The sequence below is a fragment of the Gambusia affinis genome, linkage group LG04, assembly GCF_019740435.1.
Source record: "Gambusia affinis linkage group LG04, SWU_Gaff_1.0, whole genome shotgun sequence".
Lineage (NCBI taxonomy): Eukaryota > Metazoa > Chordata > Actinopteri > Cyprinodontiformes > Poeciliidae > Gambusia > Gambusia affinis.
This window is the reverse complement of record NC_057871.1, coordinates 30,641,688-30,656,880: the sequence shown is the minus strand read 5'-3', so window position 1 is coordinate 30,656,880 and position 15,193 is coordinate 30,641,688. Positions and strand designations below refer to the sequence as shown.

Sequence of the window (15,193 nt, the reverse complement as noted above, 5' to 3'; positions counted from 1 at the left end):
TCTGAGTGCAGGGCAGTGTAGGAACAGGTGTGCAAGTGTTGTCAGTGTCCCACAGCGGTATCAAATTACTGAAGACGGTGAAAAGCAGTGCATCAGCTCCAGACTACTTCAGAGTCCTTCGACCATACACGTAGGTGCAGTTTTTTTTGTTTGTTTGTTCGGTCTTTTTGCTTCAAAAACCATTAAATATTTATCACACTGTGCAAAAATTTTAAACCAACCCTAATTTATTTCTACTTTTTTTTTAGCAAGTTTTTGATCTTCTAAACTGGTCTGTATTCTTAGTTCTCAGGCCGTATCCAAGTCTTTCTTTTTACATTGGCTGCTTTTTATAGCAGCCAATGTAAAACAGTTACAAAGTCGGCCTTCTATCACCTGAAGAACATCTCCAGGATTAAAGGACTAATGTCTCAGCCAGATCTAGAGAAACTCATCCATGCGTTTATCTTCAGTCGTATTGATTATTGTAACGGCGTCTTAACAGGTCTGTCCAACAAATCAATCAAACAGCTGCAGCTGATCCAGAATGCTGCTGCTCGCGTTCTCACTAAAACCAGGAAGATAGAGCACCTAACACCAGTTTTAAAGTCTCTCCACTGGCTACCAGTAGCTCAAAGAATAGACTTTAAAATACTGTTGCTAGTTTATAAATCACTGAATGGTTTAGCACCACAATACATTAAAGATGTGCTGTTGTTGTATCAACCTTCCAGACCTCTCAGGTCTTCTGGTTCTGGTTCTGCTCTGCATCCCCAGAACCAGAACCAGAACCAAATGAGGAGAAGCATCATTCAGCATCTATGCACAAAAAATCTGGAACAAACTTCCAGAAAACTGTAAAACAGCTGAAACACTGTCTTCCTTTAAATCTCAACTAAAAAGCCACTTGTTTAGAGTTGTATTTGAAACGTAATCAATTACAAATTTATTGACGGAATCTGACTTGATGTTGTGTTTTTATTGTTGATTCTATGTTGCATTGTGTTTTTGTGTTTGATTTGATGAGAGGCACTTTGAAATGCCTTGCTGCTGAAATGTGCTATACAAATAAAATTTGATTGATTGATTGATTGATTGATTGATTGATTGATTGATTGATTGATTGATTGATTGATTGATTGATTGATTGATTGATTGATTGATTGATTGATTGATTGATTGATTGATTGATTGATTGATTGATTAAGTGTTGAGAATCAGAACTCTAGAAACCAAAACTGTTGTAGCGACCTCACATGGTGACATTAAAATTCTGGGATTCAGAACTGCTTGGCTTCTGTAATTATCAATAATTGTAATCAATTATTATTAATGAAAATATTGTTAAAATTAAAATTCTTTAGTTTAATCAGGGCACCAGTTCCAACAGATCTGGAATCATAAGTCTCTAATTAAGGAAAGAATTCACACCCCCAGCAGAAGAAACTCTTCCCATCAAGGAGTGATCACTGACACACTGATGTCTTACCAAATCTGAGAATTAATAACAAAACAGCCCAACTATACAGCTGAATTATTCACATCTTTCTTTAACTACTGTATAATATGAAGACTGATAAGACAAAAGAAAAATACTGAATAATAAATGGAAATCAGGTCAAATTGATCTAGAATATTGAAATGGAATATTGAAAAATAACTTCAAAACTAAATAATTAAACAAAAAAAATATCTGATATGCAGCAGAGAATTCTACCATTCTGGACTGAGACTATCTTTAACACGTGGCCAACTTAAAATGGCGAAGCAGCGACGTAACATAAGACTAACAGAGCAAAACATTAAGAAAGCATGTAACAGAAAGGCAATTTACAATAACTTTAGTTTAAAACACCTAATTCAGCCCAGATCATGGAACGACTGATGATCACTTCGAGTTGATTATCAGATCGAGTCAAAGAGATGTATAAAATCCAAGAGGTTCTGGGATCATTTCTTTTCTGATCAGCTCTGAGTTTAATTGCAGGAGGTCAGTTTGGCAGTGATGTATTCAGCTCAAGAAATAATTAGGAATTAGATTTGATCAGTTTGCGGATAAAAATGGATTCCAACTGCATATTCAGGTGAAGAAATGGGTTCAAACTGTATCTTGATGAGAGATTACTTTTTACCAAGTTGCTATAACCTCCTAAATACCAGATTAGAACTGCTTTATGCTTTATCATGAGGGCAATCATGACCTGCTATCAGTTCCCAGGTCTACCTTGTTGTTTTATTAGTTATCCTGTCCCAGCCTTAAACTGAAATACCAAACGAATTCCAAAAATCCTAGCTGAAGAGCACTGAGTAAATCCAGCAACCTGTTCCAAAGAACTCTGACTAACCTTAGTATCTTAAGCTTTTGTTAGAGTAAATATGCATTATTAGCATTTAGAATTACAGAGAAATATGAGAAAATGAGAGCTGAGTCATTGAGCTGAGGGAATGTGTGTTGATTCCCTGATCCACTCCATGCCTTATATGGAGTTCCTTGTCTCCTTTTCTTACCATATCTCACCTCCACCCATCTTCTTGGATACAAGCAGTGGGAAGTTCTTCCATGCATGAGTCACGACTCCCCCACTTTGCTCATCCTCAGCCGGTGCCAGGCATATTCCTCTCTGTGAACTGAAGCAGCTATATCCAGATGTCTGAAGGAAGCCTCCAGATTTCAGGCTGGAGTGTATTTTCATATTGGAAAGAGGGTTAACCTCTGATCCTTCAGTGTGTTTCTGCATTGTAAGGAGTCAGTTGCTTGCTTCTTGTACTTTTCCACAACTGGAATTTATAGTGACAGTAGTTGAAGGAGTTTTCCCTCATATGGTAAATTAAGTCTGGATGAATGAGTTATGTACTTTACTCCAGCTCCATCAGACAGTTTGAGGTCAAACATTTGGTGAAGTGTTACAAGAAAGTTTGGATTCCTGGAGAGGATTTATTAAAAAATAATAGATAGCCCAAAACTGGCACAGCAAGCACATTCCCCACACTTTAATGTTTATTTGATCTTTATTGTTTTGAGATGTTAGGACCCAGGTAAGTAGTGCATATTTTGAACTAATGTGGCTTGTCCTTCTTTCTGTCTCAGATACGCAGACATCCTGTTTGTGACAATCCCCTCTGAGAACATGCTGGAGTTTAATCTGACCAACGAGAAGCTGATCCTGTTCTCCGCCAAGGCTTTTCAAGTCAAACATCTCATAGACAACTTCATTAATGAGATCAAAAAGGCAAGACGAGTCACAGTATACCAATGTACATACACTCACCAGCCACTTTATTAGGTACACCTTGCTAGTACTGGGTTGGACCCCCTTATGCCTTCAGAACTGCCTTAATCTTTAGTGGCATAGATTCAACAAGGTACTGGAAACATTCCTCAGAGAGTCTGGTCCATATTGACATGATAGCATCACACAGTTGCTGCAGATTTGTCGGCTGCACATCCATGATGCGAATTTCATCATGGATGAAATGGGTCCTCCAATAGCCGGCATATCACCAGTCACATCCTACAACCTTTTGGATATGGTGATGTTCCACCACATCCCAAACGTTCTCTATTGGATTGAGATCTGGTGACTGTGGAGGCCATTTCAGTTCAGTGAACTCACTGTCGTGTTCAAGAAACCAGTCTGAGATGATTCACACTTTATGACACAGCGCGTTATCCTGCTGGAAGTAGCCATCAGAAGGTGGGTACACTGTGGCCATAAAGGGATGGACATGGTCAGCAACAACAACAGTCAGGTAGGCTGCGGCTTTGATATGATGCTCAATTGGTACTAATGGTCCAAAAGTGTGGCAGAAAAATATCCCCCACACCACTGCACCACCAGCCTGAACTGTTGAGACAAGACAGGATGGATCCCTGTTTTCATGTTGTTGATGCCAAATTCTGACCCTACCATCCGAATGTCGCAGCAGAAATCCAGACTCATCAGACCAGGCAACGTTTTCCATTTTTATATTGTGGAATTTTTTGGTGAGTCTGTGTGATCTGTAGCCTCAGTTTCCTGTTCTTAGCTGACAGGAGTGGCACCCGGTGTAGTCTTCTGCTGCTGTAGCCCATCCTCCTCAAGGTTTGACGTGTTGTGCATTCAGAGATGCTCTTCTGCATACATCAGTTGTAACAAGTGACTATTTGAGTTACAGCTCAAACCAGTCTGGCCATTCTCCTCTGACCTCTGGCATCAACAAGCCATTTGCACCCACAGGACTGCCGCTCATTGATATTTTCTCTTTTTCGGACCATTCTCTGTAAACCCTAGAGATAGTTGTGCTTGAAAATCCCAGTAGATCAACAGTTTCTGAAATACTCAGACCAGCCCATGTGGTACCAACAACCACGTCATGTTCAAAGTCACTTAAATCAGTTTTCCTCCTCATTTTGATGCTCACTTTGAACTGCAGCAGATCCTCTTGGCCATGTCTACATGCCTAAATGTTTTTGAGTTGCTGCCATGTGATTGGCTTATTCAGCATTTGCATTAATGAGCAGTTGGACACGTGTACCTAACAAAGTTGCAGGAGAGTGTATATCACAGTCAACAGATATTTAAAGATTGTAACATATTCAACAAAACAATCTGTAAAATTTCAGCAAAAGAAAATTGCTCCGAGGTGTTGAATATTTTAAATTATTTTGAATCACAAATAAGAACTGATTAAGGAAAACTGGCCAATTTTGATAATTGAACAACTAATTGATACTTTACTACTTATACAAGCATGCAATAACTGATATTATCTGTGTACTGGTTTTCTGAACAGGACTCCGACTACGTCATTGCAGAGCGTAACTTTGTGACAGACGATCGATCGATTCTCAGTTTCCATAAAGGTGACATCATCAGATTGCAGGTTATGGACGGGCTACAGAAAGGTCAGATACTGATTCATGAGCGCCCTGGCTGAAATCTGTGATGTTGGAACATTTACAGATACTCTCTCCTTTAGGTTACAGCTATGGCTGTGTGGTGAGGAAGAAGGTTGTGTTTTTGGAAGAGCTTAAAAGGGACACTGAAGACTTTGGTGAGTTTTATAACAAAACAATAGCTCTTCTCTTTAAGCATTGTACTTGATGGGTAATTGCAGAAATGGGTAATCCATGTCCATGTTCATAGTTTAAGTGCGAGTTACATGTATATGCCTGATGTGTGATTGCAGGATGAGGATTCTCTGTTCTGCTTGTTGAATATTAATTAGGGCTGTCAACATTCACACATTAAACCATGCGATTAATCTGAACATTTTAATGCATTAATATTACATAACACAACTTAATCAAGCTACTATTTTGACCTTAAAGGCTTCTGTCCTCGTCAGAGGGTTACAGCAGTGCATTATGGGCTATATACACAGAGAGCAATGAATGACTGCGAAAGGTGAATGTTTTCTGCGACACCAGACAGTAGCAAAAGTGGAACATTTCAAACTTTTCTTGTGTTGCATCACTAGCTCCTGTGTCTGCATGCACAAGCTCAAAATTTCGCATGCCCTGATTATTTTAATTTAGAAATTATGCACTGGTGCCTCGGCTAGATGAGAATAAGAAACCCATCATACAATTTCCATAGGAAATGAATAGAGAGAGAGATTTCTATAGACATTTAAAACAACATGACTTCTTTTGAGCCTTCCTCAATATAAAAACCTGACAAATTGAGGAATTTTCTATGTTTGGCTTGAGATAAATGAATTAAAAATTAAACTATTTTTGAAAACATTAATACTCTGCCCACATTGCCCAGCAACGGGCGATGTGGGCAGTTGTCCAGGGTGAGATACAAGGGCAGTCTTACAAACCAGTAGATGGAAACATCCCTAATTAACATTTTCTTTTTTGCAAGTTTTTCAAAATTAGCTCCCAATTCACATCACAGTTGGATGAAAACACAGCCAGGGTGACATCAAACTGTTCCTACATCAGACAGATGGCAAAGGAAAGGTGTATTCAAACATGTATTTGTAATTAATTAAATCATTTGTTTTTATTTCCTTTGATTTTTTAAATCTGGCATCAGAAATCTTTCATGTTATGCAAAATAAATTGTGTTTATAACCAGAGGGGCTGAGCCCATCAGTGGGTGGTACCTTTTAGTTTGAATTGGAAACTGAAAGCTCGGACTGTATATTGCCTCTTGAACATTTGTAGATGTTTTTCATTTTACAACCACAAACTTCAATTTATTTGATTGACTGACAGAAGGTCATGCATGGTTTCAACATTTTTTCATAAACACCTGAAAAGTGCAGTACATATTTACATTGACCTCCTCTGACTCTGTGCTTTTTCGAAACACACTTACCTGCAATTGCAGATATTAGTTATTGGGTTATGTGTCTACAAGCTTTAGAAATCTAGGAACGTTTCCATTTCTCTTATGCAAAAAATAAATAAATAATTGTACAGAGACAGTCTAATGAACATAAATATTTAGTGATTTTAACATAAAAGCAAGAAGTATGAATACTTCTTGAAGGTACAGTAAATAATGGCTGCTTGTTTGCAAATAAAAAACAAGGAATCGAGCACAGCTGAGAACAGTGTTGTCCATCATGATAGCAGTAAATCCTCTTTAGCAAGGTTATCAGCACAACCCCAGACAGGAGTGGAATTGGCAGATAATGATCTGACATGCAGTGAGAGGAAAGCAGACAGTGATGAGAAGAAATTGTGAGTCTTTCTGTAAATCTTTCTTGCATTTGTGTGTCAGGTTGGAAGTTTGGAGCCGTGTTTGGCCGCTCCGGGGCATTCCCCACAGAATGTGTCCACCCCGTCGCTCCTCCTGATTTCCTATCGCTGCCGCTGGACCGAAAGGCAGAGCCTCGAGGCGGAGCTGACCAGTTCGCCGTGTCGTCAGCCATTGCTGTTGCTGTGGCCTCCACCATGGCTGCGCATGAAATAGATCAAACGATTGAGGTTCCCAGACACATACGCACTCTAAGATGCTGCTTATTTTTTTTATTTCTGCCAAACTCACTTCTAATCTCTGTCTTTAGAGAGTTTCACTTGATGGCTTCCCTGATGGAGAGCCTGATGAGAGAGCTCTGCAGGACAGTAAATATGATATGATAGAGTTTGCCAAGAAGTACTTCAGGCAGACACCGAGTGGACACGGGTGAGACTGAGACACAAACTCAGACAGTCAGACAGTCAGATTCTCTGTTAACATCCAGCAACAGCAGTTAAGTTATAACATTTACAGAAGAGCTACAAAATTTTGAAATACCATAAACTCAACGTAGCATATCATTTTTTATCACCTGAGCCACTGGGTGAAGGTCATGAGTCACAATTGATTTGATTCGATTGTTTCCAATCAACCAGCCTGTCTTGTATTATTTTAAAGGATTCTTGTCTAGGCTTTTTGAAACTTTAGTTTCCTGTCTTGTTTTTAAGTGTTGCTTTTATTTTTTCATATATAAATTAGATCTATGGTTACTTTTCTGCTATGTGTACACACAACATCCAGACACAGGTCAGAAATTGATTCAAAAATGATTCAAAGCCCAAACAAAACTTCAAAGCATCTTCAGCATGCTGAAAGAACTTATGATGAAGACTTCAAAACATTTCAATACATGTTGATTTTTTGAAAAAAAAATGTGGTAAAGCAGAATTACACTGGACTGGATTCTATGTTAAATAAAGGTTGTTTCTATTTTAGGATTCTTTGTTGGATATTGTGTAGCTATTTGAACAAAACAAAAGTAATTAACCTAGAGGAGGTTAACAGTCTGAACTACAAACAGGACATTCCCTTTCAAGCAACAAGTCTTTTTTTTTTCTTGCTGTTCAAACTTTTTATTGGGAAAAGTTGCAATTAGCAATAAAAAGATGTCAGTTAGGACTGTGAAAATCAAATGCATTTGTCACAATAACCCGAAGATCTAGTTCCCTTTCTCTGGAACTGCTTGAAACAAATAAATATCCAGCTATATTGAAGGTCATAAATTGTCATGTTAGTGCAGGTTTTTTTGTTTTTGAACATTATTGAAATATAAATGTGTGTGGTGTGTCTGTCCTCAGAGATTCCATGAAGAGTAAAGGCAAAAGGAGCGATTTCAGGGAGCCTTCTGACATGATCAAGTTCTCCAAGGTGCTTTTTACTCTGTGTCACATGCTAACATCCATGATGTTTTGGTGACATTTTGTCCAACTGATTTCTCCTTGCAGAACCCTCTGACTGAGTCTCTGATAGAGTTCACAGATGTAGCTATGAACCGAGTAGCAGCTGATCTGTACCTGTGTAAGTTGCCGACTTCTCTCCTCTTCTCTAAAGAAATCCATTGGTTACACGATTTAGGTTCAGTATTGTCAAAATGAGAGGATCCTGAGATATTATATCTTTTTAGTTGCACCTTTGAAAGTTTCCTGAATATTTATGGAACCAGGCTAATTTTTTCCATTTCCTTTGGAATGACTTTTTTTAGTGTTACTGATAGCATTTTTTCCTTTACCATTTTATTTTTGTGGATGAAATTAGGTTCCTAAAAATGACTTTCTTAAAGAATTATTTATTTTTATTATATTAAAAATGTATTTGAGATTTCTTTAACAACCTTTTATGTTAAAAGAAAACAAACACGCCATTCGGTGTGTTTATTTTTGCGTAATTCATCACCTCCCTGTGATGATAAAATCACAGTTTGAACTACCAGTCAGACTGGTAGCTCATTTTCACATGACTGGTGGTAGAAGTATGTCAGTTGCTTATTAGGGCAGCCTTTGTTCACCAGGCTAGGTGAGATGCTGCACCGTAGCTGCCACAGATGTCGGTTTGTGGAAATAAAACCTTCAACTAATAATGCGTTTCGAAAGTGGTAACTGCCCAGCTTCCTGATCCTGTCTTTTGCCACGCTGACCAGACTGACAAGTTAATCCTACACCAAACCAGGAACTCTGTCAAATTCCCACCTCTTCTTCCAGTGCTGCAGGAGGTGATCAAGTCTACAACCACAGTTCTCATTCTGAACTGAACTGGTTCTCTTTCTACCATCCTCTTACTTCCGCCAAGGAACTGAAGTGTTGCCTTGGCTTAGAACAAAACATTTGTGGGGATTTCATGCAGATGAAATTTGAAGTATTTGTCTTTATATATTTTTGTAAATATTATTTGATACAATTCACTATTTTTTACACTATATGGTTGTCTGTGTGTGTTTACAAGGTGGCACTTCACTCCAGCAGTCAAGGAATCTTCTAATCTAGCTTCATCATTAACTAACTCATAGAAATAATATTTGAAATATACATCATAAATGTAATATATGTTATATTTAGTATTTCATAGTTTTTATTTTGTGTAATATTATTTCATTAGAAAAATTATCTCTACACAATGTTCAAAAGGATCTTTATTTGTACATCTGGGTAGGTTTGGACAGAAAAAAAATAATAGAAATTAACCTCCTATATATCCATCCACTAGTCTACAACCTTCCACCCATTAAAATCTGTCAGTATGGCTCCAATGAACAATTGTGTTTACTGGTAGAGGTAGTCTGGAAAATTAATTATTGAAATAAATTAAACTTAAAATCAGCTGGGAATGCCCCAGAGTTGCTTTAATAGACTATAAGGTCTATGAATAAAACATTTAGCTACATAAATGAAATTTGAACACTAATATTAGTCAGGCATTTGCTAAATGAAAATGTGTATGAATTGTGAGGGGATGTTTAATTTGTGTATGTGTGTGTTCTGCTGTAATATCTCTAGGCATTATGCGTTTCATGGGGGATTCTCCATCCAGGGGTTCATCAGAACAGGAAGTGGTCAACATGTTCCTTAAGGTAAATATGCTCATTATCAATTTCCCACACCACAGAGTACTTGTTGCTATAATGCAGGCCCTTATTCCCACCAAGGAAGTTTACAACAGCTTTCACTGTTTTTTACATTCTACTGCACAGAAACCCGACAGAAGCACTGGGACGTGATAAAAACTTATTAAAGCAAACACCCTGAGGGCAGTGTTCATAGTTGGTGATTTTAACCATTGTAATTTAAAGACTTTGTTGCCAGCATATAAGCAGCAAAGTACTTTTCCCACACAAAAGAAAAACACACTGGATCACAATGTCCAGGGGGCTTTAAAGGCTACACCATGTCCTCATTAAACCTCTGTATTCACATAGACATGTGTACTGACCTCATTGTCCCTGACAAACACATTGCCTTAAACCCCAACAAACCTCAATTAATCTGGAGGGACATGCTACAAGGCATATAACTCAGGCAACACCAAGGGCTACAAAAAATAAGGTATATAAGGCACAGAGCTTTGAAAGGGACAAAAAATGAATACAGATCCTGCTTGGATGGTGCTTGTAGATGTGGCACGGGCTAAAAGAAATAACTTTTTGCTTGATTAATTCAATGAATCCTATGCATGATTTGAGGCCCACAACACAGAGCCAGTAGACAGGGATGAGTCAAGTGAGTGCTCACCTCCCCCATTTACAGTAACCTGTGGAGAGAACAAACCTCCTGAAACCAATTGAGCCAGATAGCATCTTGGAGTGTGCACTCAAATTCTGTTCTCCATGCCTTTCTGAGGTGCTGGTGGACATAATCAACCTCTTCCTTGGTCAAGTCACTAGCCACATGCATCATTCCACTACCAAAGAAGGGACCAGGTGTTTACTGGCCTGTTGTGTTAACTCCTATTGTTATGAATGCTTTGAAAAGATTGTCATGCACCACATTAAGATAAGATCAAGACAAAAGACCCACTGCAATTTGAATACAGACCAAACACGTATATAAAAAAATCCAGCTAACGCAACACTACCCATTGTACTTACACAACCGGAGAAAAGGAACTTTTGTGCACATCTTCTGTTCATTAACTAAATCTTAGTTTTTAACACCATCATACTGGCTAAACTCACCAATAATCTCCACATGCTAGGGGTGCCATCCAACCTCTGCACTGATTCTGAACATTTTAACATACAGTAATGTTCTGTTTTCCTTCCTTATCTGTGTTTAATTGCAGATTAAAGGAATAAATTATGTCTGGCATTTGTGTGGCTCCTATTCCTGCATTCCCTAAACTGAAAACTTTGAAAGAATTTAATTATAGACCAAAATTTGTTTTTGTTATGGTTTTCATTTGCCCTTGAGTTTTTCATGTTCGGTCACAGATTACTTACCTACTGTATGTAACTAAGTGAGCATTCTTCAAAAAGATTGTTCCAGTCATTCTGCTAGTTCAACTTATACACTAAGATTTCTAAGCTACAGGATGTAATATTGTATTAGATGTCAAAGCTTATTGTTATCATTTTGCAGCCAGGAACTCCATCTAAAGTCTTGTGTTTTTTGTGTGCTGTGATGTATTTGCTCCCCTCAGCTCATTGGAGAATTCACCTTGATGAGGGATGAAGCTTACTGCCAGCTCCTCAAACAACTTACTGCCAACACCAGCTCCAAACCGTAAGTCGGCTGGCCACATACAAACCCTCAGTGCATGGCTCTTTGGTGATTACCTCTGTGATCCTGAGCACCTCTGTGCTCGCTTGTGCTTTGCAGCGATAGTTGCCAACGAGGCTGGAGGCTGCTGTACATCCTGGCTGCCTACCATCGCTGCTCTGAAGTCCTCAAGCCTTTCCTATTAAAGTACCTGCAGCAGGCTTCTCGCAGTGCAGGAGCACCGTATCAAGGTAAAAAAAAAAAAAAAATCACACACACACAAATATCAAGTGGGAGTGTGCTGCAAATGTTGCAATCAGTGTGAAATATGTACTGTGCTTTTTTTCAGGCATAGCTAAAGCATGTGAACAAAATCTGAAGAAGACGTTTGTGTACGGCGGTCGGATTGTTCCACCCAACGGCATGGAGCTGAAGGCTATGATGGTTGGTGCCTCCATTAATTTATCTGCTTTTAGGCCCAAAAAAATTAAATCCTTATTAGAGATAAGATGAATAGAGAATAAGATTATTTATGCACACAAAAGCAGAAGCAAATAAGTGTCAAAAGGACAGATCTGAATTATGAAGGAGTATTCATAATTCAAAGTACTCACTTTGAATGAAAGTACTCACTTTCACCATTTACATATAAACACAATTGCGTTTTATTATTCATTAGTAGTGGAAATTAGTTTTTAATGGTTCACTATATATCCAATGAAATAAGATTTTTCTTTTTGTAATTTAATTAATCCAAGTTATGTGTTGTAAAAGGAAGAATTGACAGATAAGTATAGCAAAGTTTCTAAATTTGTACTTTCTTCAGACTAGGCTTTTTTTAAGCTTGGGAATAAAGGGCACCGGACTCCATACACCTGGAGGACACCCCACAGCTGTGTGTTGAAAGCCTTTTCTAGGTCAACAACACACAAGTGGGCTAGTTGGGCAAACTAGTAGCTCCAGTCCGTAGTTCTGTGGCCTGGATGGAAACCTCACTGCCCCCACAAACATGAAGTGAGATTGGACTATTAGCTGCCCTCTCCTCTCCACCATCTTGGCATAGACCTTACCAGGAATTTCTAAGGAGGGTTATGGAACACATATTCTGATCACTCTTTTATGAAGGGGGACCACCACCCTGATCTGCCAGTACAAGGGCACTGTTACACAACCTCTACAGCATGTTAAAGAGGCAGGTCAGACATGACACCCCCACAACATTCAGAGACCTGAGGCCCTCGGGGCAGATCCCATCCACCCCTGAGACTCTGCCACCATCTAGCTTTTGCCAGAATTGCTTTAATGTCAACCAAAAGTTCTTCTCCTTGGCCTCGCTGAACCCATTTGACAAGGCCATGAACTGATTCATGACCTCACAGAAACAAACTGTGTAGTTTGCTTCTGCAACCACATGGCTCACTGCACACTTGGCCTCAAAGTATCAATCAGGAGTTCCACAAGCTAGCCAGCTTCACAAGCTTCTAGATGCTATCTCTCAATCTCCTGCACAAGTTCAGCCCGGTTATCAGGTCAGCAAGGCCCAACCCTAGGCCTGACTCCATGGTGGGGCCACATCGTGCCAGTGACAGTGACTCTTGACTTCATTTAACCAATTATCCTTAAAGGAAAAAAAATATTAGTTTTTAGCCCATTTGAACAATTTATCAAAAATGTATGAACTTTCAAACCTTGAAAGTTTAATATGACCAAAGGGACATGAAGGTAAATGGAGAGAAGGAAAAGGAAAAGGAAAAGTTGGTCTTCCTGTGTTTTTTGTAGGTTTTTTTTCTTCATTATACATACACTTCAGCACCATTTTTTAAAGCCTTATGATTCTGCACTTCTAAAAAGTGAGTAATTTTTAGCATATTTACCACATATGCCATGTGAACGTTTGACCGTGTTTCCTCAGGCGGGACGCAGTTCAAAACGTCAGCTGTTTCTCTTCCCTGGAGGCATCGAACGCCATGTGAAAATCAAAACTTGCACTGTAAGTTCTCAGCAGGTGTTGATCAGCGTGGTGCATTAGTGTGGGCAGGCTGGGATTGACTGATGTATCTGTTTTTCAGGTTGCCCTGGAGGTGATAGAAGAGTTGTGCTATGAAATGGGATTACACGCGCCAGAAGCCATCGAAGAATATGCCATATTTTTAGTCACCAACAGAGGTACGCACAGTCAGATTTCAATTTAAAATCTTACAGAAGTGCCTGAAAATGAGACAGGATTTCTCAACAGATAATATATCAACATAATGTGAGATAAAAATAATTGTATGTTTTCTAAATTAGACTTGACTTTAAAATGATTTATATCCACCTAAAAAAAAGAGCAAACATATTTATATGTAATGCAGCAATTAGAAACCTGCTACAGCTTTTTGCATGTTTCCACTGATATGATTTTTTGTGGGGGAATGAGCTTCAAGTCTTTGAGGACGGAAGGCCTCTTTGCCATCACCCTAATCTTTGGCTCCCTCCAAAGATTATGTCAGATTGAGGCAGGATTCTGGCTGAGCCAGTCCAAAACATTGATATCATTTCTAGTCAGAAGAAGTGTGTTGGCAAAGTTAAAAGATTATTTAATCATTCTCCCATTTGTATAAATAATTTTGGACTCAACTGTATATAACGAACTATTTCTAAACCTCATGACTGAATCCATCTGTCAGAATTAGTGCTCTCTAAATATCCAGATAGTGAATTAAAAATAAGTGGAAAAAGATCAAATAAAATTTGTAATGGAGCTTTGGGAAGTTTGCGAATTATTAATAAGCTTTAATTCGCAGAAGAAGCATCACTCTTATGTCTTTTTGGATATTATTGCATTATTTCAGTTTGATAATATGCTTGTGAGAACAACTAAATGTTTATAAACTTGAATGCTGTGAAGTTTGCACAAAGAAAATATAGTCTAAAATCTCTTTATCCTTTAGATTGTAAATTAGATTAATGTCTTGCCTGCAGAAGATACATTTTTTTAGCATCTTCATTTTGTATGAACACAATTTACAGAGAAAAGCTCATGACTAACCAGAGCTGGGCCAAGACCAAAGCAGACTTCCATCGTCTTAGAAAATAAAACATTTAGGCGAGAGCCTGTAGATGCAAAGGAGTCAGACATATGTCACATTTATACAACATAAAACTAATAATGAAATACAGAAAGAAAATCCCTAGAAAATAATCTCATTCAATCCTACCTAAATCACCACCATACAGATCTGCCCACTGCAGCTCTAACCTGACAAGAATGGAGCATGTTTTAATAAAAATGAATTAATCTAAAATATTATTATGCAAACTTTTTGTATGCTGATGAATCTTTGTATGATTCATGATATAGAACATATAAAAGACATGCACAAATTTGTTTGCAACTTGCGTTGTTTTCTGTCCTAATTTTTTCTGATCTTTTAGTTTATAATATTTATTTCTATAACAATCTATCATGCTGAAATTCTGGATTATTCCATGATACCACAGATGTATGACACTGTTTTGTTGGGGACAGCTCAGTCTGGCGGTTCTGCTGGTTTTTGTAAAACTGAGAAATTCCTATTGCAGTACATATCCAAAAATACATGAAATAACAAACCAACTTCTGTGTAACTGGGTGAGCTCAGGTCAGAACGTTCGACCTCTGAACAAGAACGAGTACATCCTGGATGTTGCCACAGAGGCAGAGTCAGTCGACTCAGGCTACAGTCTGTGGTTCCGGCGAGTTGTCTGGACTCAGTCGCTCAGGTTCGAGAATGAGCTGAGTGTGGCCATGCAGTATAACCAGGTACT

General features: G+C 38.4%; 1 protein-coding gene across 2 annotated transcripts in view; it reads left to right on the top strand.

Annotated features, from left to right (window-relative positions):
• myo15ab (myosin XVAb) overlaps positions 1 to 15,193 on the top strand; it is a 65,810-nt gene that overhangs the window by 48,254 nt on the left and 2,363 nt on the right. For both annotated transcript variants that reach the window (XM_044113122.1, XM_044113121.1), the window contains exons 56-70: positions 12 to 130; positions 3,068 to 3,209; positions 4,753 to 4,864; positions 4,939 to 5,013; positions 6,699 to 6,904; positions 6,985 to 7,103; positions 8,015 to 8,084; positions 8,162 to 8,234; positions 9,707 to 9,780; positions 11,346 to 11,428; positions 11,525 to 11,655; positions 11,754 to 11,848; positions 13,317 to 13,394; positions 13,474 to 13,570; positions 15,028 to 15,188. In XM_044113122.1, coding sequence (XP_043969057.1) covers positions 12 to 130; positions 3,068 to 3,209; positions 4,753 to 4,864; positions 4,939 to 5,013; positions 6,699 to 6,904; positions 6,985 to 7,103; positions 8,015 to 8,084; positions 8,162 to 8,234; positions 9,707 to 9,780; positions 11,346 to 11,428; positions 11,525 to 11,655; positions 11,754 to 11,848; positions 13,317 to 13,394; positions 13,474 to 13,570; positions 15,028 to 15,188 — 1,635 coding nt within the window. The remainder of the gene's footprint in view (positions 1 to 11; positions 131 to 3,067; positions 3,210 to 4,752; positions 4,865 to 4,938; positions 5,014 to 6,698; positions 6,905 to 6,984; positions 7,104 to 8,014; positions 8,085 to 8,161; positions 8,235 to 9,706; positions 9,781 to 11,345; positions 11,429 to 11,524; positions 11,656 to 11,753; positions 11,849 to 13,316; positions 13,395 to 13,473; positions 13,571 to 15,027; positions 15,189 to 15,193) is intronic.